Consider the following 26,727-nt stretch of genomic DNA (forward strand, 5'->3'; position numbering starts at 1 on the left):
TGCGTCAATTTATTAACTTCAAATACGCTTGCACTATACGCTTACGCGTCTTTGCGGAGATTTCATTTTAACAAAAAGGACAATACTCTCATCTTTTTTCGAAGTCTTTATCGCATCTTTTCAAGCATCATTTCAAAGACAATATTAGTCAAGAAAAGTCTTATGAAATACTCTCTGATTATACAGGAACAACGTTAAGGTGTTATTCTCAATAAATATATAATTTTTCTTCATTGTCATGTCACCATTTGGGGTTAATTCACCTAGAAATACTGGTGAAATCAACGTCGCAGAGATAAAATAGCCTCTACCCTCTTTTAAGTTTATTTTATTTTTTCTTCAAAGTAACAGGGGCGCAAGCACATCATCTGCGTTGCAATAGCCAGATACGCGATGGGTATGTGTACGCAGGCATTGTTCTGTTGCGTATCATCTGTAGATATGCAAGATAAAATTTATACGCAAGATAAAATCTAAAATTTTATCTGAGAGATAAAATGTCATCTCAGAATACCAATTTTGTTTTAAGAGATAAAATAAAATATTTTAAAGATAAAATGACCTCAGAATACCACCCCTGATATCAAACGCAAACTGAATAAAATAAAACAAAAATAAACGCAACTCGATTTTCAAGCAATGAAAAGCGCACATTTCAAACTTGCGCTGGATTTTTGGAAGGCATACCAAAGCCATGCTTTAATAAACGAATCTCTTTCTGATTTAGTGGTGATTATACCATACAATTTTAGATGACCGCATTCCATTGTTTTGGAGCAAAGGCCAAAATAGTTACAAATCAAAGCCAATCGTGTGAGCGCTTAAATTGAATTCACTTTTATTCAAAGAGGATGATATCATAACTACAGATTTGAATATAGGATTTCGTATGATAAATTAGAACATTACACAGAAAGATATTCCATGTTTCAATATTAGCATCAAATTCTATTACGCTTTATGTGTGATGGCCTACTATGCTTTGTAATACGAGCCACTTGTTTTCTTTTTACCATAATAAAATTCTCAATTTGATCACAAAGAAGGAACAATGTTTCCAATCGTTAATTTCACCCTTTAGCTATTATAGTGTATATAGCTTTGGTGCAAATACCATCATTTATTTTTAACATATAAATGAACTAGATTTATATGTTTTCAGCTACGTTCGACCCTACAACTCGACACGATCAAGCGATTGTTGACATTTATACCTCACCCGAATACTTTAGTATATTCTTTCACATTTTTAGATAAAGCATGCAATGATAAAAAAATGATAAGGAACATTAATTTTATAAAAAGTAATTCGGCAGAAATAATGATATGCAACATCTACAAGGCGCTTAATACAAAATAATGTTTCTAAACGCTGCCCACTATTACACTGGCTTTACAGTACGACTACCCTGGCCAGCCTCATCGAACATTTAAAGAATTCTTTCCTATACTTGGTACCCATTTACCACACCTGGGTGAAGAGTTGAACAAGTAGATAAACGCCTTGCCAAAGAACACGTGTGTTTCGGAGGGATTTGAACCCCATACCTTGTGGTTAAAAAAATACGAAGACTAATCCACCGAGTCACAACCGGTCTACCGAAGGGGGGGGGGGAGGGGATTTTCATGTCACCCCTGTGTCCCTTTCGGCGCCTCAATATAAATAACTGACAGCTTTATGCTGTGGAAGTATTCCGTCCCTTTTACTGTTTTCTCTTTGGCAGATGGAATACCAAGTTTATTTACGGTTATTTCCCTTGTGACCTGAATCACCTCGCCATTCATGATAAATGGGGCCCATTTGTAAAAGCTAATCAAGCAGATAACATTAATTCCTCTTAGGGTGTCCTAAACTAGGTCAATATTTCCATTTTATGGTTCGTTTTACATTAACTCGTTTGCTTTTTCTCCAAAGCACTCTCTCTAACCCCCCGTCTCTATATCTCGCTTATCCTAACGAATCATTCGTTCTTTTGATCTCTTATTCAAACTGTCCTCTCGTCCCCACCTCTCGTCTCGACAACCCCCGCCCCTCTCTCTCTCTGTTAAGTCTGTAGTGATCAAATCACTGTTTAGGGGTTGTATGGGTGTGTCGCGACGTCTTGCGGTCTAGTGGTCTTTCGAACATGGGTCGTGGGTTCGATTCCTCGCCATCGCGTGTTTTTCTTCAGCAAGAAATTTATGCATACTTTGCTGCACTCGACCCAGGTGAGGTGAATGAGTACTTTGTACTTCGCAGTATTAATTTATTAGATGTACTAAAGCTGCTGGAAATTCGTTTCTCGACCGAAACCCTCTAAACAATTTCATTTTGATATTTTTTCTCTTCCTGCTTCCACAAAAAAAGTGCTGATTATTATTCTGTCTATAGCCGTGTCAGTGTTATTACCCCGCCCCGGTCTCTTATTTACTCCTAGATGCAATATAGCATTTTAGCTGAAGCAAACTCCCACGTGATTCATCCATGCTCACTTGAATGCCATTTTAAAGTCACATGGTGTATTTCATTATCGTCGAGTACTAAAAGCTCAACACATAAGCAGGTTCATTTACTCTCATGACTTGGACTATGGCGAGAGTCTTAAATAGGTACTATAGTCATCCCATGGTGCTTTTTATCTATGTAAAATTATACGGTGATACAACATGCCAAGAACTACCATCATCCGCCTAATTGAACTTTATTTTATAAGTCAGGTCATAGCAATGCTGCTGACGTCACAATGGCCATCAATTCATGGCGCCTTTTCTTTCCCGCCATACATTACACAACCGCGCGAATCTTTTTCAGCATCATTTGCCCTCTGACGAGCTTGGCGCAGTAAAATGAACACATACATATATCTCATGTGTTTTTTAAGCGGTAGGGCTTATGGTAAGGGTACAAGTAGGTAAAATTCATGTCTGAAGTAAAGTGTACGCATGTCCTAGTATCTAAATGCATGTCCTAGTATGTAATTAAAAATCAAATCGAACTATCTGTTGTTATCACAATTATCAATATTATTACTTTTACTGTTTTTAATACGAAACAAAAACTACTACCACTACTACAACTGTCACTGCACATCTCTCATTTTTTATTTTCTTCTTAAAAAAATTTGTTCTTTCTTCCTCCCCCTCTTTTAAGTAATTTTCAACCCCTTTTTCATTCTTGGGGACTGGCGTTCCCGCCTCCTGTAGCACCGACCTTGTTTCTTGAGCTGTTTGTAAGTTGCAAATGTCAAGACTGCATGGTAACCCTTTTTGAGGGTGTTAAAAGCTCTCAATTTATTATCTTGGCACCACACTTCAAAAACTCCGGTGTTGATTTAACACCAGCCCGGAATCTATATATGTCCACACTAGAGAAGTATTGAAGCCACACCAATTTGGAATCAAACCGATGCTGTTTTAATACTAACTGGTGTTGTATAAACACCTATCTGGTGTTTGACCAAAACGAAACCGGTGTTGCTTAACACTTCTCTGCTGTGGACAAATAAAGATTCTGGGCTGGTGTTAAATCAACACCAGAGTTTTAGCAGTGCATCGGCATCGGGTAAAAGTAAAATCCGGTCTTTGTAGAATGAAAATTCTCATTTCAACAATCAAACATCTAAATCGGGAGGGGATGGATCATTCTTTTTAAAGTAGATTCTTAACCCCCCCCCCCACTGTATTGATCTTTAAGGGCCCGTTTCAGAAAGATTGGAGATAAAACTCAACTCCAAGAATCAATCGTAACTTGACTCTAAACCAAAGAAATGCACGTATCAGGTACGTGCGCTCTATATATTTTTTTTATCTATTTTTTTCTATTTTCGTTTAAACACAAATCTTCTTGACAGGTAATAATTGAGATCTCGCTTAACGCGCGCGCGCGCACACACACACACACACACACACAAAGTAATCACCAGTCGTGCGTAAAATCGTGTATAAGTTACGAGCAGCTTCACGAAACAGCCGCCAGCTGGGTCTGCAAGAAAACACACACACACTCAATCTCTCGCACACACAAACACACACGTACAAATAGATAACTAGCACATTTTGGATTCAGGAGCATCCTTAGGATTGGCCCGCATGTTTTAAATTGACCAGATAACCATATGTTTAACTGGTAACCCATTTTAATGCATTAATTCAATTACAGGGAATGGCGTTGCTATTCTACAGCTGGATTTCATACACTCTCACAAATTAGTGAACCAATGTGATAATTCATGAAACTTCATGCATAACAATAACCCCTTTTAATGCATGCGCTATATCTCTCTTTTTTTCATATCTATTCATTGTAAACTCGCATTAATCAGACGTTTTGCTGAGTATTTTAATAAACGTAATTGAAAAGAAATATATATATATTATTTTCTTTCCCGATTCCTTGTTTCTATTTTATTTCCCTCTTCTTTTTATCTACATGTATATCTTTTTGAGTGATGTGCGAAATCACTATGCCTTAACCTGTTAACACGCTATCAGTGGCTGACCTGCAAAAGACATCAACATGACAGCATTGAAATGTTTCTGCTATCCCTTCATTTATCTTTTTTCCTCCATCTTGGCACTAGCTTTCCGTCTTGACTCTGTTTACTACACGTTGCTTTATTATCGTGCGGTAAATGCAAGGATTTCCCTCACATGCACGTATAATGTACATCCCCTTGTGTGCATATTGCTCTGTCGATCTCTCCCCCGCTTTCCGCTCTTTCATTTTCCCGCTTTTTCCCCTTCGATATAATACCGCTCATATCGTTCGCGCTCGAACACATGTGGAATGCACACCGCAGATGGACTTTGGTGAACGCAGCACCAGCCCCGTTCCTTCCATTAATGGAGAATACTTGCTGCTTTTAACGTGGCTCGCTATTGTGATTTATGGGCTATTACTTCGTCATTTCTTGCAGTGAAAATCCGGGTTTTTACTTAATTTATGCCGTGGTATACTGCCTAATGTAACCGGTAAGTATAAGTACGTGCTTCCGTGTGTATTAAGGAATAAACACACATGATACGATATGATGTCTAGTGATCACTTAAGTGCATGGTGCTATCACATAGTATAATACCCTTTTCATTTCAGGAAGGATAATTGTGCTTTTACCGTCAACAATAGAAGGAAGATGCACTTTCCCTTCTTCGCTCGATCCCCTCTCTGCATTCATCCTCTCCTCAAATTTCTTCCTTTCAATTCACAGATTTGCCTCTTATTCCAATTTTTATGTGTCACATATATATATATTAATATGCACTTACAAGTAGATACATGTTTGTAATTTTTTGTTGATATAAGTATTTTCATCATATTTTTAAAAATTTTCATGCATATTCAGTGACTCTATGTGTACGAATATATTTTCTTTTAAGAGATCTTGCATGTTTTATTGGCAGGAGTTTAAACTGAATTATACAAAATAATGTTTAGCTGTGTTTGTTTACAACACCATTCTCCTGACGATGATCTGGAATCAGAGTTCGAAAATCGAGAGAGATCTTAACATGGTTCTACCCGGGGATTTCATTCGTGATCTATGTACTGTAGATGTTGATGCACTTTTGTAATAACAAACGAAGATGCTTATTTAACCAGCCTAATGTAAGACATAATTTATAGCCTGTGACGTACGAATCGATCTCTCCACCTTTATTATCCTTTATTTGAATACCTTATAAGCTCTTATGAAATGATTTTAGTTCAATCATTTAAGTTCAGAAAATAAAATAATGAAATAACTTCTAACCAGGGAGTATCAAGCCTCCTTATACCTTTCGTACTTTTTCTCATAGTATTTTAATCTTCCTTTAAGATTAACTCAGAGAAATGTGTAGTACTCACTTTTGAAGTTTCTCATTATTCTTAATGCAGACAGTGACGTATGTGCTGTGATACAAAAAGGGATATAATGTCCTGGAAACGTTGTTACACTTCCTAGGGGTGTGGTATTATACACCGTAACGACGCTGTTGAAAAAAAAATATATGAAACGCTCTTTACTATGAACCTAACAATAGCAATTTAACAATTAAAATAACCATGCTTAATTTATTAAGGATTAATATTTTTTCTAAGAGTTTAATTCATAATCTATTAAGAATTTAATATTTAATAGTCTATTAAGAATTAATAAATATGAAAATATATTAACTGAAACTTTGTTACCTAAGTTTTAAAACACCTAAAGCTGTAAGTATCATGTAGTAAACACCGTTGCACAAAAATGTAAACAGCGTTTTTCCTGAATAAAGCAGTTTTACTTAAACTCATGAAGAGAACATTGGTAGGAGTAGTTTAAAGCAAGGTTCCCCGAGCTATCTGCTCTTAAGCTATAGTGCTGACACACACTAAATTGGTAGCACGATGAAAAAAACACAAGCACTAAGAAAAAAAATAACGTTGCAAATTTAGGAGCAAAAACAAACTTATCCTTAAGCTATCTATAAAGAAAACGCGCATAATCGTTTGATAGCTACTGTAGATGGAAGAAGCGTCGTACGGATAATATTGCCAATTTGAGGAGCAAAACAAATTTCATCTTAGGAAAGCTTTGTTTTAAAGAATGTATATACTTGTTTGATATTTACTGTACATAGAACAAACACATTACGAATTGTATTGCCGATCTGAGGAGCAAACGCAGATTAATCTTGGGAAGAGTATTCATTGAATTTTATGTGAATACTCATTAAATAGACACATGAGATAGTAGAAACAAAGTTCGATTGTTGTTTTCAATTTAAGGAGCAAAATCAGAATTATTTCCATCTTAAGAAAGTTGTGCATTAAAATTACGTTAATACTCGTTTAATATCTACTTTAGACACGTTTGAAATACGAAATGTATAATTGTCAACCATCTTATCTGTTAATAATCCAACCTTGTAAAGGGTGCAATGTGGTTGCAATAAAGATTGAATTGAAGATAAGATGTTGCTAATTTGCAGATAAATTATATTTACTTGATATTAGCACATTTGCATTATTTTATGCAAGGGCGCCGGAGGGATATTTTGTTGGGAAGTGAAGCACGACGAACCAAAGATTAAAGGGAAATGAACATTGAGTGGTCCCTCATTGACTGTTTGTTATAAATATATAGTCTTGAAATATACATTTTCATATATTTACTAATACTACAGAGAATAAAATGACCTATAATTGTATTTGGATAAAGATACTAAAACATTTTGAGAGTGCACGTAATTGTTTTGCTACTTGGTAATATAATTATTGATGTAAAAACGTATTTAGTAGTAAATTTGAATGTTTTCGTTCAAGTGGGTCTATATTACTAGTCTACACTAGCTTTATGGGTCAGGAAACTGGCCAAGTATAGGTAGTTTAAGACTCGGGATGGCGCTGTTGGTTCTTATTTGCTTTAAGGCTTTTTTATTCACTTTTTTATTGGGTATAAAGCTCACTCTCTTTCTTTTTATCAGATTTATTGTTTCTATTTATTTAAAATTAAAAAAAAAGATAGTGGGGGAGCAACGCCCCAGCCTTTGTTGATGTGAATGCTTCTTTCATAATTAATCTACTGAAAGAAGAGAATTTTTGCACGACCATTATCGCCAATTTGAATAGCAAGACCAGATTAATAATGATCATAGAGGAAAGCTATGTATTAAATGATGTTAATACTCGTTTGATATCTACTATAGATAATAGAAACACAGAGCGATTGATGCTGCAAATTTGAGGAGCGAAATCATATTTATGTCCATTTTGAAAATGCTATTCATTAAAACGTCTGAATATTAATTTTTTGTTTGATATATGACAATACCATATTACGGGGGCTTGCCTCCCATACAAGCTTCGCTTTTCTTGGCAAGCCCCTCCGTTCTGTTTTATATAGTTATAGTCAAAGTTACTTTAGTTTGCAGTTTGCATTAATTCTCATTGTTTATACCTTATTTCGATTGATGTACTTTAAATTTGACTATGTATTGTTTGATTTTGTTGTGCTTTGTGAACGGAAAATGAATAAAATCTAAATCTAAATCTACCAGTTAAATATCTACTTTTAAGTAGAAGAAGAAAAGGTACAAATAATTTTGCCAATTTAAGGACCAAAATCAGATCGATCATCTTAGGAAAGCTATGTTTTAGATATCAATATTTGTTTTATATGTACTGAATAATGTTGCCAATTTGCAGAGAAAATGATATTTTTCTTGATACTAGCTGCGTCCTTATATGGAAGTGCAGTGGTGAGATACTTTGATGGGGAGGGGAAGAAGACGATCTAAAGGTTAAACCATTTATAAATTCATATTACATAGTGTGGTCCATACGGTAAAGTCCAAACCTCCCTTTTTTTAAAGCACGCCCTTTTTCTTTCCATCCTTTTTATTTCTACATGCGTATGTCCAAGAAATACTGGGGAGAGTACTGCCCAAGCGATTGGGACTGCTCTCTTTGCATCTACTTAGGGTAGGAGAAACACAGTACGACTTACGATTGCTCTGCGACGCGATTCTAGAATGAATAGCATATAATTTGATTCTAAATTCGAAACATTGAATATCTTTGAAAACCTTAAGCTTAATATATCACGTACGCCTGGCATCATGTCTAAGCTGAAATTCTACCTTTCCACTGAGGCTATGATTTTATTGTACAACTCATTTATCTTGTCTTCATTGTCATATGGTATTATTGTCTGGGGAAATTGTTATTCCAAACATATAGATATGCTGTTCAAATTACAAAAGAGAGCTGTAAGGTTGTGTACAGGGTCTCAATTTTTAAAGAGCTTTGATTACTAAAAGTTGCGGATATAGATACCATCCAGACAGCACTTTTCATGTTTAGATTAAAAAATAAAATATTGCCTTCCCAATTCAATTCTATGTTTACATGTAATTACCAAATTCATTCGTATAACACAAGAGGCTTGGAAAATTGCCACTTAATAAATCCACGAACTTTGTTAACATCTAAATCAATAAGACACAGGGGCCACGACGTCTGGCATTCACTTTCCACTGAGATCAAGCAATACTCATTTTTATCGGCATTCGAAAGGAACTTCAAATACCACATTTTAGCTACATATTAGTGGGAAGATTTTGTTCATGTAAGAGGGGGGGGGGGGGCGTTTAGGAGTTTTCTTGGGCAAGTTACAGTTAAGTTTTTTTTATGCCTTATTTGTATGTTATTTTATCAAGTTATGTATCTGTATTTCTCCAATCGTATTCTTTAACTGGGAATAACCCCTTTCAAGATCCTTGCAGCTTTTTGTTTTTTTTCTATATTTCTCTTTCATAATCTCAAATTCATGTACTTGATTACTATGTAATTCAATTATTAACGTTTTATATTTTGAATGTACTAAATCATCGTACGAATACCTATGTTCATATTCGTGACTTTGGGTTCATCTTTATTTAAAAAAAGCGAATATAGTGTTTAGTTGTAATTAAGTCGTTAACAATCGTACGATTGGCAACGATTTGAATCTAATTGGGCCTTTACTCCAAAATAGAGGCTTGCTGTCATAAAAAATGTTTTGTTATAGTATTCTGTCATTATGCTTTTCATTCAAATTTCCAGAAAGTGAGCAAATGTGATTTGTTCCAAATTCGGATCGTGGACCCTTCGTAAGGTGTGCGGTGGCCTTTAAAAGTGCTATCCATGAAGTTATATGAATACTCGTTTCATATCTACTGTAGATAGGCGAAACACAGTACAAACGTTGCCAGTTTGAAGACAAAAATATATTTCTCCTGATCTTAGAAAAGCAAGCTGTGTACCGTTTAAGGGTAAAGAACGTTAGTACTTCTTTTAGTATCTATAGCACAATTCTTGCTTCTTTTACTTAGAAATAATTTTACACACACAAATCGTCATCGTCACCATTAGCTCCCTCTGAATTTTTTTTCAAGATTCTAGAAACAAAGAATAAAATCAGTTTATCTTGGTTGTGCGAAAGATATATGCTAAGAAGTTTGATATTCATATTCTATCTATCTGTAGTAGCTAAAGAAACGCAGCGTTCTAAATTACGGCACATTATAGTTTAGCAGTAGCGGCCCCTTGAATTTAAAAGGTGGCGAACCGAAGCAAAATTCCGTGCCAAATGTTTTGTCTGGAACTACATGCACTTGCCGCTCCCCCTCTACTTTATTGAATTGAATGTATTTTCAATATACAGACGATTACGACAATAGTAATAAATGAAAGTGATATTATATGAAATAACCTGCATAACAAAGCACAGCTTGTAATGTCTGCACAATACAAGTGAAGGAAACCATTCGCCATGTTTACTGGTATTGGTCTGTATTTGGCTTATAAAAGAAGGAGAGATATGTCGCCCACGTATCCGGACCATACGGTATGTATGTTTCATTTCATCATTTTCATTTTATTCCATCATTAGCAAATCGTGGTTGGATTCCACCCTGTCGTTTTTAGCGTGCCGAAGAATCTATATTTGTCTCATTAATGATGTAGATAAAAATAGGTGTTCATATTTTTTTGACGAAGGTCCATTATCCTTGTTGATGATTTGTTTCATAATAAATATTTACAGATACGTTGCAGTTGTGGTAACTCTAATATGTTCGTACACAATTCAACAAAATGACCATTAAAGTGTTTGCATGTTATTATTAACATTTTTTGCCACAGGAATGTGGAATATATTGTGTAATTGTTGAGAAATTAGCAAAATGACATGGAAGTTCGTCAGATTGTCGGGTCTTATTTCGTGTAGTAGTAATATACAGTGTCCCACATGTGGTTCTCTGTTTTGTAGTGGCGACCTTCAGTGCGATAGTTTTTATTCAGCTAAGTTTGAAGATTTCGGAACATTCAGTATATTCAATTGTACCAGATACATATTTATATACATACTCTTAAAAATGTTGGACATCATACTGTACACACAACAATTAGTCAAAACTTTATCCGATTCTGGGTAGTTTCAAACCAATAACGTGTGCTTTGGGTGGAAACTACACAGAGTTGAAGAATTTTGTAACCAATTGTTGTGTGGACAGTATGTTGCCCAACATTTTCAGAGTGTATATATATATATATACATGTAGTGGGGCTTGTGTGCGTATTTTATTGTTTTGTTATTTCTTTGGCTAGCATGTTTATAATCTTATACGTTTGTAATGTCTCACAATATCTTGTCTGTGACGTACGTCACACTAGCAAGTGCGTATCAATGAAATAAAACGCCTCGAAGTGGTACTCTCGAGTCCATTTCATCCGAGATAAAGTTAAGGGAAAAATATCGCTATTAAAGTGTTTGTGATAAAATAACCTAAAAATCTCCCCGAATGGATTGGCACTCAGTTCAGAGTCAAATATTCGGCGAAAATGCTCCATGAGGGTAATGTATCTAACCAACATTCAGCATTTTGGGTACTTTATTATTCATTATCACATTATCCAATGTGATAAAAATCTTGCCCATTCTAAAGTAACTACTACTTATATTTTAACCTTACTGGACAATGTGCTTCCCGCATTGGGTAAATACTGTCCAAAATTGGTTGGACACATCGTTACCCTCGTTGTGGAAAAAATTTAACCCAATAGTTTTTAAAGTGCAGTTCACAGACGATCGACAGTGTACACCCCTTCCTCTGTGTTGCATTTAGGATGACTTAAAGAGCAAGTCCACAACAACAAAAATTTGGTTGAATTAAACAAGAGAATTCAAACAAGCATGTCACGTAAAATTTAATCAAGATTAGATGTAAAATGAAATAAAAAAGTTATGACAATTTAAAATTTTGGTTTATTTCACGTAATAGTTATATATTTACATCCTGGTCGGTATGGAAATGAGGGATTGATGACATCATCCACTCTCTTTATCTTCTGCATTATAATATTAAATATTCTATTTTTTCCTCATTGTCGTATGAAGTAAAGTTTCATTAATAATCATCGTGTTAACATTGTGTGGTTCTAACGAAAGGGTTCTTATTGTCAAATTAAATAAAAAGAAAAAAGAAGAAGTATTTTATAATTCAAACAATATTAAGAGTGAAGGACATCAGCGACTCTCATTTGCATATCACTGAGTTGTGCATATAACTGTTTTGTGAAATAGAAACAAAACTTTAAACTGTCATAACTTCCTTATTTTACATCAAGTTTTGATAACATTTTCAGTGTAATGGTTCTTTGGGTTTTATCCTTTCCTCAAGCCAACATTTTTTTGAGGTAAACTTGACCTTTAAACGAGAATTCCCAAGCATTTTAAGCTTGATGAACGCTACTTCTGTAACATATTTTCCAGCAATAAATCACCAGTTCACAAAAAGTATGTTATTTATTTGCACAGCGCAACTAATTTGATTGGTTTGCATTGCAGCTTTCCCGTTGCCTAGCAACAGACATCGCCATTTATCAGAAAGTAATCCATGCCAAGGCTGCAAATGCAGATGAATTAAATTGACCCAAAGTGGTTGGCATTTATTGTCTAAATCCGCCACCTCTCTATACCTAATATACGCAACAGCTTAAAACTCAATATGGTGTAGGGTAAAATGTAAAACCCCTTGGAAAAAAAAATAGAGACCAATTTTAACTTGTTTTTATTATTATTTTTCGTGACACAAGGTCATCCACCCTCCACCAAACAATCACAAGTTTTGAGTCATGCGACAGTTTAGAGACCAAATGAATATCTTTATAACGAATGGTATATCGCTAAGTGGTATGAGAGGGGTATGAATTCTGAGAGTTAATGTGAATTTGCAAGGTAATTCGGTCTCAAATCGAGGGCCTCGAAATGGTTTACCCTTTCTTCATATTCATTCGTGATTCTCTCAAAATAAATGACTTGTATAGGCCTACATTGACTTTAACCGAATTCAGTTTGTGTCTGTAATACGTGTGAGGGTAAGGATGCGTATGTGTGCGTTGGAGTCAGTGTTTTTGTAGCAAGGTGGTGTAACATATTCTCCCTTCTGTATAAATAGAGGGGGTGGGAAAGAGAGAGACAGAGACGTAGGGAGGGGGAAAGTGATATTTTGAATACTATACGGTCTAGTATACAAACGAAACAGATTCGGCAGACCCACCAAATATACCAAGTTATTTCCAACGATAAATCATCGGTAGGTTTATGAAGTCGGTTTCGTTGGCGAAACTCTGGAATGAGAATCTGGCCACAAGACTCGTTGAAAAGGCGATAATTAGTTTTCGGGCCTCTGTGTCAATTATGAAATGCGTTTGTTTGCATATAAGTCGCATCAACCGCCTTGCGCTTTTTGGTTTTGTTCCGTTTAACTTGAACGATAAGTGTTACATTTTAATGGGGGAAATGATGTAATGATTATTTGATAAACCATTAGAGGCCTTCTCGATAGGTCCATTAATTGCTGAAAGAAGACATTCAGCTAAATCTCAGTGCTTTTGCTATCCTATGCAGTATTTGCATTTGCTGGATAGTCTGGGTTGTGGTGAGCAATTATTAACTGTCGTTGGTATATAAAGCCAAGGGAGAGCAATTGGTAATGTTCACTGAGTCCATTAAAATAAAAATGATTAATGTTTCACATGTAGCTATTCTGACAGACAAGTTATTACCATAAGCAAAAATGGCGAACATTTTGCATAAACATTTTACTCATATCTACTCTTATTCTTACCCACATAGAGTTGATATTGTCAGTCCTACAGATTTTAGGCCTATATTGTTTAAGAGATATAACCAGCTAAAGAGTTGTTGCTAAACATCTCCACTAGCAGGAGTGTCAAGTAGTCCTTCATATATACTACGTAAAACGAGATTCAAAATACCTCTTGATGTATAAAAAAAACAACATTAGGCATGTTCACACCTGTCATTGACATGGACATTGATTCTAACCTGATTTCGCGATTTTACATATAGCTGTATTATCATGAGTATGATTTCGCGATAGCTTTCCTGATTTTCCTTATTTTTTTAAAGATAGTGCCGTGGACACATTCATGTTCATTTTCCTTATTTTTTAAAGATAGATTGCTGCCCGCGTGTTATAGATTATATCCATGGTATAAGCCATTCCCTTGTATTATACTATTATATTGTACTTGTTTTATTTTGTTTTGTTCGAATTTTAAAGCGCTTAAAAGCTGTATTGTACTAAGCGCTATATAAAAACTCCTCATTGTTGTTATCATAATTATTATCCCATAAAAAAAACAAAGTAAATAGAAGCAAAAAAAAAAGAAAAATAAATAATAATTTCACAATCACCCCAACGAAACCGACTCCAAACCAAATAACGGTTAGTCTTTGTGAATAAGGTATTACATTTGGACGATGTGGGGACAGTTCCCCGGACTGACTGTGGCGTAGGGTCTTAAAAACAAAAAAAAAACCCGTTAAACAGTGAGAAACAATTTTTACAACACATTTTCAAACATCATTCTTGTAGTTTTGCTATAAAACTACGCTCTCCTGCTATAATAGTGGTCTAGTGAAATTTCATAAAAGCGGAATGGAAATCTGGTCGTGATTTTTCTTGGCTGATGAATTTTACAACCAAGTGTAAAATCAGCCACACCTATCCAGAGGGTACCAGCAAAATATTGCTATGTATGTAGAATATCGATTCTGTGGGGCGTCGTGGTCTAGTGGTTACGGATCTCGTCTATCAATCTGACGAACATGATTTCGATTCCCAACCATGGCGTTTATACTTTCTGCAAAAAAACAACAACAAGAAAATACCCATATTGCGCTGCACTTAACCCTGGTGGGTGTTTTATAAAGCTGTTCGTAAGTTAAGAGCGACTTTAAGAACGACTGGTGATCCTTTCTTGTGGTAAATGGTATATTCATTGGAGATGGTTTAGCGCGTAAGAAAGGATCACCAGTCGTTCTTAAAGTGGCTCTTAAATTACGAACAGCTTTATAAAACGGCCTCCAGGTGTGGTATTAAAGGGGAAGTTCACCCTGAAGAAAACTTTGTTGTAAAAATAGCAGAAAAAATAGTAAAAAATATTGGTAAAGGTTTGAGGAAAATCCGTTAAAGAGTAAGAAAGTTATTAGAGTTCAAAATTCTGGATTTGTGACGTCATAAACGAGCAGCTGCCCCGTGTGTTATGTAATATAAAATGTATGAATTTCAAATTTTGTATTTTTCCTGATGACTTAATTTTGTTTTCTTTTCATGATCGGGTGTGAAATGATTTGTCTATTGATATACAAAAGTTACAGTGAACACCATTTTCAATTTTCTGAGGAAATGACATTTCATTGATTTTTTACCATTCGCTATGTAGGAATGCTGCTTGCATATGACGTCACAAATCGAATAATTGAAATTCTAATAACTTTTTAATTATTTGATGAATTTTTCTCAAACCTTCGGCAATATTTTTTATTATTTTTTTCTGCTATTTTCACAATAAACTTTTTGTCAGGGTGAACTTCCCCTTTAAATGGGTATAAAAAATTATCGAATGTTGAGCGCCCACAATGGCGGCTCGGCTACAGCCGGGGTAATGATTACGATACCGAAATTGTTGAGCGTAGTACAGCTTATAAATATATCAGCTACGTTATATAAATGGTCCATATATTTATCATTAGTAGTAGAAGTAGTAGTATTCTGGATTTTTTTCCGCGTATTTTAAGATTCTTGAAACAATATATGTATTGTTAGATTTTTGTCATGAGCTGCCCTTATATATAAATAAAATTCTGAAAATTAGATTTAAAAGAAAATTGAAAGAAACACTCTTTTGGATTTTTACAAATGATTTTCTAAAAGGAACTTCGAGGAGATGCGATTTGTAACCACTCAAGTTTGAATTATTACATGAGCAGACTGAAAGAAGGGTTTTAACACCGGACATGGTGGCTCAGTGGTAGAGCGCCCGCCTCATGGACGGGAGGTCGTGGGTTCGATCCCCGGCCGAGTCATACCAAAGACTTATAAAAATGGGACCTTCTGCCTTCTTGCTTGGCGCTCAGCATTTAGAATGGAGAAGGGTAATAATAACATTATGTTATAATAACATATATGGTATGCAGGGCCCGCTGGAAGAACAGCTTACAGCTAAGAGTGGCTACCCTGGGTAAATAAGAGTTATTATTATTATATTATTATATTTATTGTAACCTTTTTTACTCCGACTGTCGGGCCTGATATCTTTGGTCGCCTTTTTTCTGCATCAAGTGATATTGTACTATCGTATAGCGTTGAGTGAGAAAATAACAGTATTAGACAGTGACTTAACATGCTTAAGGATTCTGTATTTGATTAGCATGCACGAGCCACTCGCTAACATGTTAAGTTGGAGTATTAATTGAATTACCATACCCCCATGCAGCTCGTAATGAAAAGTTGGCAGACTTCATTCGCTCTTAGTATTCCACAATGTTAAGCCCCTTTCGTGCTGTATTCATTCCGACGTATACGCTGCCAGTAATTATTATTCGCATTTTAACTATACAGGGCACATTGTCCCCTCTAATACACAATGTGTAAAGTATACGATTTCGTTTTTAAATGTTAGGTACCAAATGCCGGCTTACCAGAAAATGGGTACATTCAAGGTGGTGGGTGGATGAGAAGGATATGTTAAAAGACCCCATATTGTTATCAACGATGTAACATATTTAAAGGGCATGCTCCTTTGTAATTACTCAAAATTTTTAGACTGATATAGGTCTCTTAATTTCTGACCGTCCATAGAGTTGCTCCTAATGTTACGGACAGAAGCTCTCCGTGAAACTATGGTCCATGTACACGGGTCATTCATCCAACTTACGCCTCAAATACTCACGCAAAAATGCACAGTCAATGAATTCTGTTGATTATTATTGATTTTCTTCTTGATTTTTCGTAGACCTATGTTTGTAATTATAGAATACTTGGCATATTTTTATGTCTAAAGGTCTCTTGTGAGTGAATTTCAAGTAAAACCAACGGAAACTTTAGCTTCGATGAAGCGAAAAATGGAAGAATAAAATGAACGAAAGTTTGAGTATACTTAGACAAGCAATCAAAGTTCGAGACTAATTGCAATGGGGATCCTCCGATTGACAATTCTAACAAGATATATGTCACGTCAAATATGTATAGAACTTTCCTTAGGAGGCACAATATCCACTCTAGAAATGTAATTGGGTAAAACAGTAATTGGTTAAAACTTTATTTAAACCAATAATGTGTGCTTTGGGTGAAAACTACACAGCATTGGTTGAAAACTACCCAGAGTTGGATAACCCTTTTTAACTAATTGTTGTGTGGACAGTATGTTGCCCAACATTTTCAGAGAGGATAATGTGTTTCCTAGGGAAAGCTGTACAAGTGTGACATGTTGCCCAACATTTTAAGAGTGTACCACAAACACTAATTCGTTCTCATTCTAATGATAGGACGAAAATTTATCCACAATATGATGTTATGAAACCTGTAACTTCTGACATGTCTGAAGGTTTCCATGGCGAAGAGGAAGAGTGAAGTGGGTTTCATGGTACACCATGTATCTGTTATGGGAAATGGTTGTCCTGAAGAAGACCTCCCAAACTCTCTTGCAGATGACAAGAACAAACCTATTGACACGCAGAGTTCGGGCGGTCCTTTTCTGGACCAACAATTGCCCATGCTGTAACGTGACACCCACTGCACTGCACTCATATCGTGGTAGAGCGTCCGCCTCATGAACGGAAGGTCGTGGGTTCGATCCTCGGCCGAGTCATACCAAAGACTTATAAAAAAAAAAATGTACCTTCTGCCTTCTTACTAGGCGCTAAGCATTTAGATTGGAGAAGTGTAATAATAACATATTATGTTACGCAGGGCCCGCTGGTAGAGCAGTTTCCTAAATGAAGTGGCTAATCTGGGTAAATAAAGCGTTATCATGATTATTACTTTATTATTATTATTATTATCATGAAAGCTGTAGTAGCCTACATGTCCTCTTTTTATGAGATGATCATAAAAAGAACGCTCGAATTTAATTGCAACAGATTAGATAAAAGAACAAATTAATTTAAGTGAAATATGAACTAAAGTGACGAGGAAGTTGAACGTGTGTGACTGATGCAACAGATCTTTGTCACATTGCCAGTGGGGGATCTAAGTAGCATTAGAGATCACAATATTCAAATTCTCATAACCTTTTCGTATTCATTTTATCTTTCTCAAATTGTCATTACCTGCTCGATTTTTCTCTCTTATATGAATCTAGCTGTAAATGTTGAAATTATTTGGTAGTAGATCATATTTGTTTAGAATGGCAATTAATTTACTGTAGTCAATGTTCCTTGTGACTCATGCCTAAAACCAATTGCCAATATATTATGTTCGTTATATAATGAAAAATGTATTGTACTCGAATGTTATGAATGCAGAAGGTAACAATAGATCAAATCATTCAAATTAACTGGTAGGTTTCGTTCTCCTTTAATGATATTCACTTAACTCTGTCATGTCTGTCGGTTGTGGTTTAGCGCGTTCCTCCCCTAAAAAACCGCAGTCACACCATCAATAGTTACTGCATCCCTAACCTTGATATACCGTCGGTGGGTTTGGACTAGGTTACGTTCGTGTGACAGTGGCATTTATTAATCAGAGCCGATCTTATGAATAATGTATACATGTAGTTGCTTTCCTCTGGGGGAATTACTCATTCATTACGAATGTGGTTACTGGTGATTTATTACACACAGTCAAAACAATTTGTTTTCATAAGTCATTTAATAGTTGATAGGTGGTTCTGTCTCACAGCATGACATTGGAAGAGTGAAAAAAGCCCCGAAAATTGATATAAACTGTATGAAAATAGAAAAAACTATGGTTACCATTTATTATTATCATCATTACTATATAGTAGCTGTAGATATACTGTAGTAGTAGTAGTATAGTAGTAGTAGTAGCATCAGCAACAGCAGCAGCAGCAGCAGCAGCAGTAGTAGTAGTAGTAGGAGTAGTAGTAGTAGTAGTAGGAGTAGTAGTAGTATATAGTAGTAGTATACAGTACCAGCAGCAGCAGCAGTAGTAGTAGTATATTATTGTTCCTTTATTCTTCTTCTTTTTCTCCTTCTTCTTCTTATTAATAGTATTATTAATATTATGAAAATCTTATTTCATTCATGTAGCTATGTTTTTTTTTTTTTTTTTTTTTTTTTTTTGGGGGGGGGCAATTTTATTTTGAAGGAAGGATGCGGTAATGTATTTAAAAGTATTTGGTTGGCATGCTGATGATTAAAACTAGGTTTAGCCCTAGTCCAAACTACAATTCAAAACCACACTTCGATGGAATGCTGGGATTCATGATAACTTTAAAGGGGAATGAAACCTTTGGAACAAAGAGGCTTGTGTAGAAACAGAAAAATCAAAGAATAAGAATAAAGAAAGTTTGAGAAAAATCAGACAAATAATGAGAAAGTTATGAGCATTTGAATATTGCAATCACTAATGCTATGGAGATCCTCCCATTGGCAATGCGACAAGGATGTGTGATGTCACTGATGAACAACTTTCCCTTTGGTGGACTATAAAATACCCTCAAAATGTCTCTTTTTACTTTTTCTTATGATGATACAAACTCTTTATCCAAGATGTATTCTTAAAAAATATGTATTACATGCCCTCATGTAGAAAGAACACATGATCTATGGAGAGATGTGATAAAAGAGGCAATTCAAGTGAAATATATACTAAAGTAATGGGGAGAGTTGTTCACAAGTGACATCACACATCTTTGTCGCATTGCCGATTTGCTATCTCCATAGCATTAGTGATCGCAATATTCAAATGCTCATAACTTACTCATTATTTGTCCAATTTTTCTCAAACTTTTGTTGACCTGTTTCTTTGATTTTTCTGTTTTCACACAAGCTATCTAGTTCCAATGGTTTCATTCTCCTTTAATATTCATGGCAATTGTAATGTACCATGGACCTACTAGTAGGTCCATGGAGGTACCAATGAATGTATTCCTTGAAATTGATTATATTTCTGTATTATCCTTTTATTCCCATTTCACGACTCTATTTTTGACAACTTTGTGCAGCAGGATAAGAATTTTTTTTTAATTAGAAAATTGGTTTGCAACTGACACTTCATAAAAGTATGGTCTATGTTAACCAAGGTTTCACCAAACTGTGGCTTTTATGATACCACTCTTTGCGTTCACCACTATCAATACTCACTTATATCACAGATAACACCCCGTGCGCATACTTTCATTTGGCGCATATTTCAGAGAGTGATAACATTCGTTCTGATTGATTATATACATCAAACGCAACTCGTAAGCCTACAACAAATTGTGTTTGATAGGTATACCTGAAACCTGTCCTGTTATTCGCCCCTTTACCAGTCATCCAGCGACATTCTAGGACTGTGGAACATCGTCAACGACTGGGTAGTTCAGCGGCGGTATTCATTATTACTCAACCAGTACTCATCTGTGATTACTTCCGTAATGAAAAACCCATATAAGCCAAACGCCATGCATGCCCGAGCTTTGCTGCACTAGATGTCTTTCTAATTAAACCTGTGTGTTGCTTCGTGCGGATGGTGGGTAGATCGTGATGATCAGAGGCAGGGTCGGGTCAGCCCCTTTCTGAAGTTCCCTTTTCCATGTGGTTCCCTCATCTTCGTGCTTGATGAAACGAAAGCCCAGATCCTTATCGCTGTGATGAGCATTATGAGTGTGCTGTGGTGTTCTGTGTATGACAGAAGTGATGAGCTATCGAGATAAACAATGCAGTCCGAATATTCACAATTTTAATGTCGCAGCGGCCTTTGTTTGTGCAATAAAAAATGAAACACGTTAAGAGTTACAGAATCAGGGGCAAAATGCACATTTGCTGATATTCATCTGCCATTAGGTACTTGCATTGCTTGTTCTGTTGCAAATAAGTGGGTAAAATTGGACAACAATAATAATAATAATGGGATGTCACGATCTATCTTGTCCACACAGTCATGAGGAGGAGGAAGTCAGCATGAAATCAGCATGATCATAATCTTTCTTAACGTTCGTGATATATTCCTGAAATAGGAACGGATCAACTTGAAATTACAAAAATGACGAATCAATGTTTCCAGATACTCCAATTCTATGGTCAAAATTTGTATAGGCAGTTGACGTCGAACCATTATACAGGTTCAATGAGATGCAGGGTACACCATTAAAAGCAAGTGTTGTTGTGGAACATACTGTATTGAATTACGAGTATACTTATCTCATTTTGATCATACTCTTTTACTACAGGTGTTGGAACATGCTGGGGTCGTAAGAAACGAATACGAAACAACCCGAATCCTTCGAAAGCGGAATAGATTTCACATGGATGAACTGTATATAAAACCTTCCAGATCAGGAACATAACTCACAGTCTATGATCAAGGCCACAACCGACTCGTCGGGCTGACCGGATGCGGAGAGAAAAAACACTTCCTCGAGAATTCCACCGCATCGAACAGCAAAGGCACAATCGTGTGGTCCACACACCAGAATTCGGTCAGGATGTCGTCGGACGGGGACGCCGAAGCTTCGGGGTCCAAGTCCCCGACGTCCTCGGCTGCTCCAACTGCAATTGGTCCCTCGACGTCTTCCGACGGGGCGGGAGCCGACAAGGGCGATGATGACGGGTCATCCTTCCCGTTGAAACCCCTGTCTGGACACAGGAATATATCTTCTCCTCCGCCTGGATTTCCGACGCCAGATGAGATCTTGAGGCTTCGATCTTTAAGTCGGAGAGTTAAGGCAAGCTAGACGTTTCTTTTGCAATTCATAGATATTTTCACTTAAAAGTCCACATTTTTAATATTAGGATATGTGTGAAAGATTATGATATACCCATTACGTGATGTAATTTGGGTAACACGATGTCACGATCATTGATGGTTATGTGCTTTTGTAATCAAGTCAATGGATCCGATCCTTCGTTTTTTATATATTAGTTATACAAAAAAAATCGTTTGACAAATCATGCATCTTTATTGTTGGAAAACAATCTAGCCGAAATAAATACTCTGTCGGACAAGGAGGTGATATTATCTGATTCTGCTGCAGTAGTCATTCTCCTATTTTTCGCAATAGTACCAAGCTAGACGCGTTCGTTTACGAATTTACCTTTCATCATGCTGAATCTGTACCGAGCTTATTTGATATCTCGCATTCTCCACTCAAATGACGTTTATCATGATTATAGTAGAACTTGATATTGCGTACCCATTCAAAGGTTAGAGATGTTTGTTCGTGAGTGGGGCAAAGTACCTTGGCCTTTATTGAAATGTTCTTGCTCCTTTGCTGTTTTGATTTATGAAGGTAGTTTCATATTACAATAAATCCTTTGATGTTTGATAGGTCAACGTTGGTGGCGTGCGTCATGAAGTAATGTGGCGAACCTTGAGTCGACTCCCGAGATCTCGGCTCGGAAGACTCCGTGAATGCACCACCCACGAAACCATCATGGCCATCTGCGACGACTACGTCCTCATCGACAACGAATATTTCTTCGACCGTCACCCTGGGTCGTTCTGCTCTATCCTCAACTTCTACCGGACAGGCAAGCTGCATCTGATTGAGGACATCTGCCCGGTGTCCTTCAGTGAAGACCTGGAGTACTGGGGTATCGATGAACTGTACATGGAATCCTGCTGCCAGCACAAGTACCACGCTAAGAAGGAGCAGCAGGTGGAGGAACAGAGGAGGATTGAGGACAGTCTAAGGCAGAGGGAGGAAGAAGATTTTGGAACAGGATGCCTGGCCGACAGACGACGACAGCTCTGGGATCTTATGGAGAAACCAAACTCATCGACCGCTGCAAAGGTTGGTACTTCACTTCATTGTTCATGCAGCAGTCACACCGACGAAACCGACTCCAAATTGCTCGCTGGTATGTCATTCGAAATAAAGTCTGGATGGAGTTGGTTTCGCCGAAGTGACCGTGGCGATATATTCTTCGCGATGTTTGTAATCATTTATTTCATCACGTCAAATCCTCGTCGTTGATATGATTACGTCATACTACACAATAGGCAAAGCACGCTAGTGCGAACAGCTTTCTTAGCTATTTTGGGATTGTACTGTTTCTTTTCATATCTTACCTTTACATTATTATGGTCTCATTATTATTTCTTAATTATTTCTCGTCTTTTCTTCTGCACTAATTGTGAAACCATGGGACGTAGGGACATCAATTCCTCTCTTGTGATATGTCCCTTAAATCAGGCGTTCCTCCCCGCTATGCCTTCATCACCATATTCATAACAAGCCATTCAGGGAAGCTATTCTAAAGCGGCATCGCATTCTTGAACAGCCTGCATCACACTGCCGCCGTCACATATTGATTCGAAATGATAATGTTTGTTCAAGACCTTCCTATCGACCTAAAGTTAGCCCCTTCATTACGTTTCATACGCAGTTATTGTATTCATAATGATAAAAATAGTAAAAATGGATCGTAGTATACAAACATCCACGATTTTTTTCTGATTCTAAGCGAAAGGAACCTTTGCAAGTCAGAATTGGGGCGTTCAAGAACAAGGCCTGTTGGCTCATTGCAAGAAGCTTTATGCTCGATTACATTGTGCAAATATGTGTTATAATTTCTTTTAATAATTTGGTTGCAATTGAACGCAAATCTTCTACCATTTTTTATTAAAAAATTCAATTAAACGTCAGTTGCCTCCATCGCCCCATTGGATATAACTTAATTGAAAATATGTAAAAAAAAATTAATAAAAAGCAAAGACATGAATATTTGAATGCATTCTATGCGGATGGACAAACACAATGAATACCAGCCACCCAATACTAACGATATAAAAAAAATATTGACTTGGCATTGATAGGGAAGAAAAGATAAGGAAAATATTAATTATTTTTCTTCTTCTACTTAATTCTGAAGTTTTAAAGCTGAATAAAAATAAAAGATATAAGATTTTCATTAACACCATTTTGAGCAGACTGCTTGGAAGTTTCAACGAGATTACACAATGTATACATTTTATGTTTAATAGAACCCTAAGCTTAAAAAATCCTGTTTTCGAATAGCTTCTGTTTAAAGTTCTAGCTTAATTTCGTCTGCATTCAATCATGAACTTACCGTGAGGTATTATGTAATAGGTTGTGACATAGGTATTTGGTTATATACCAGCTTGGCAAAAAGCTGTTCTGCCGAGTTCCTATGGGAACTACCATAAACAGAAACAGAATAATATTAATCGGTAAATGATGTCACAGTCCTTCCCCTTTTTAGTTTCCTGCTTTTTCCTTTTCTTTTCCTCCTTTTTGACGTTATATATATATATATTTATTTATTCATATAAATATATGTATAACTATTTCATTATGCTTTTAAATCTTTTTATTTTATAAGGAGATCCAATTTCCCCACCCCCATCCCCATCGATGCACCAGTGCCAACAGCTATGGTTTATTAGAATACTTAATTTCAAACCAGCAAAATAAAACTGAGCACTGAGTAAAGACAATCTTTGTATTAGCTGTTTTAGATCAACCCCAACTTTCTTATGCAATTTCAATATCGTGTTCATTGTGATCTCATTTGTATCGATTCAAACTGGCATTTTTCACTTGCAAAAAGTTTTCAGATCTTGACCTCTGAATTATCGCAAAACTTAACTATCAAGATAATGATCTTTTGTACAGTACGTAAGACACAAACCACAAACAACGTCATGACGTCATTAATGTCGATAGAGGTTAGTTTATGTGTTGATAGAAGGACGGGGGGGGGGGCAAGACTTAATATAGATGGCATCATCTTGTCTAAATTGAATGATAGGGATCGGATAGTAGTACACGTTCCATACCCCCTCTTTTTGAAACTTTTCTTTCTTCTCATCTCTTCTGTTTGTATCCCTTGCAGTAGCGGACCGTGACCCGGAGGAGACAAAGCATTGGGGGGGGGGCACTGCATTGTCTGTGAACAATGCTGTGCCCCCCCCAATGCTTGTGTTCTTTCCCTTTTTTAACTTACACTACATGGAAAATTTTATGAGGAAAAATTTTATGATCTAGTACCACCCCTGACCATCATTAGAGAGTTTTCGCTTAACGGCGTACGGAGGATTCACGAACACAGGTCTATTAGGTCTTTGTCGATAATTGGTTAAGTTTCCTACAAAATTTTAGAGCTTACGATAAACGGCAAATATGTCGTTTTCACAGAGTCACGGACAAAATTGCTGTTTGTTTCACCAATTTACGACAAAGACTACTTGGTTGTTCTTTGTCATGACCGACATTTTACAATACATTCTCTTTGTTGTTTTATTCTCCTTACGTCGCCATACAAAAACAACGGCGGGTCGGCGACCATATCGAAAGCCCAGATGACACAATGACCATCAAGATGGAAGCAGTTTCAATTTAGTTTCATATACATTGGTTAGTCAAATTCGGATCGAATTTGAAGACTACTGACTGTTGGCGCCTTATCACAGCCTGCTACAGTGGCGCGACACCGTCTTCCGTCTCCTTTACACATGGGGCCGTGTAATTAGAAGCCTGGAATTTAATCGTAGCAGAGGAAACGGCAAAATGGCTATTCTTCTGCCTGCAAACTTCGGTCCTCCACCTGCCCCCACCCTCTCCCGTCTCTCCTCTCTCTCTCTCTCTCTCACTTTTCTCTATACCCTTCCCCACCCCTTCTGTCTTTCCCTCCCAATTATCAAAATTATTGTAGCGTGCGCGGCATCTCCCCCCCCCTCTCTCTCTCCCTCTCATTAAAGTGTTTTCATTACTTATTTCATATCTTCCGGAGATATTAGTCTGAATGAAATGGGCCAGTCATGCTAGCGCGTAATTGTTCTAAATTCAACAACTATCAAATTGGTAATTTATATGATTTGCAGTGCTATGAATATCACTTTTGTTCACATTAATGTTACTTTTTGTCTTTAATAGTGAACTTAAAACTAAAGCCTTACTGGCGAACTATTATTAAGTATCGCCTCGCTAGTACACATCCTGGCTATGCCTCCCCTTTTTGAATCACGGGATAAAGTTGCATGTTTGTAGTGACTTCCTTTTTGGATCGGTTGTGGATTTTTGGTAGGGAAATGGGACCGTTCTCCGAGAAACAAAAGAACTAGGTCTTCATTCCCCTAAATATTCTCCATAACACATTTGGCTCATACAATTCAATTCAATGTCTTTATTTCGAAATCATAACAAATACAAATTTACAACAAAATATATCATATAAATGTATTTTAAACCATTAAAAATATACACATATAAATACAGTAGATGATAAATGAACTCCTACTTCATTCATGAAATGACATTTTTTTAAAGATAAATATAAGGTATCAAATCCCCCCCCCCCATTAATGAAATACTATATTCGCCTCATTGTCCCACCGGAGAAGCAATGGTTAATATAGACATTTGTAAGATTACAAGGGAATGAGGGAAGCGAGAGTACAGATTCCTTACGTTGCTGACATCATGACGAGTGTAAACCCCTCATCAATCATGGTAATATTAAACGTCTGCACTGACTTAATTCTTAGGCAAGGAATTTCTTTCTCTTAACTCCCTTCCCATACCATGCAATCGGTGCCGTGAACATCGAGGCGACAAAATTTTTCCCACTTTTGTGTTTATGAAACTTTTCCATCTTTTTCTTTATAATTTTTCTTCATTATTTATTGATTCAACTCATCCAACATGTTTGAAAAAAAATCCCTTTATCTCTAAATCTTGAAAATATCATCATACAAAATTTGAAACCACTGGAAAATTCTCAAAATAACATTACCATTCAAAAT

General features: G+C 36.4%; 1 protein-coding gene across 1 annotated transcript in view; it reads left to right on the forward strand.

Annotated features, from left to right (window-relative positions):
• The first annotated feature begins 4,526 nt into the window (after nt 1–4,526).
• The window catches only part of LOC121431058, a 29,008-nt gene continuing 6,807 nt past the window's right edge, over nt 4,527–26,727 (forward strand). Inside the window, exons 1-3 of the mRNA XM_041628528.1 lie at nt 4,527–4,950; nt 21,191–21,685; nt 22,289–22,753. Of these exons, the coding sequence (XP_041484462.1) occupies nt 21,446–21,685; nt 22,289–22,753 (705 nt within the window). The 5' untranslated portion in view covers nt 4,527–4,950; nt 21,191–21,445. The remainder of the gene's footprint in view (nt 4,951–21,190; nt 21,686–22,288; nt 22,754–26,727) is intronic.

Source organism: Lytechinus variegatus, chromosome 17 (genome assembly GCF_018143015.1).
Source record: "Lytechinus variegatus isolate NC3 chromosome 17, Lvar_3.0, whole genome shotgun sequence".
Taxonomy (NCBI): Eukaryota; Metazoa; Echinodermata; class Echinoidea; order Temnopleuroida; family Toxopneustidae; genus Lytechinus; species Lytechinus variegatus.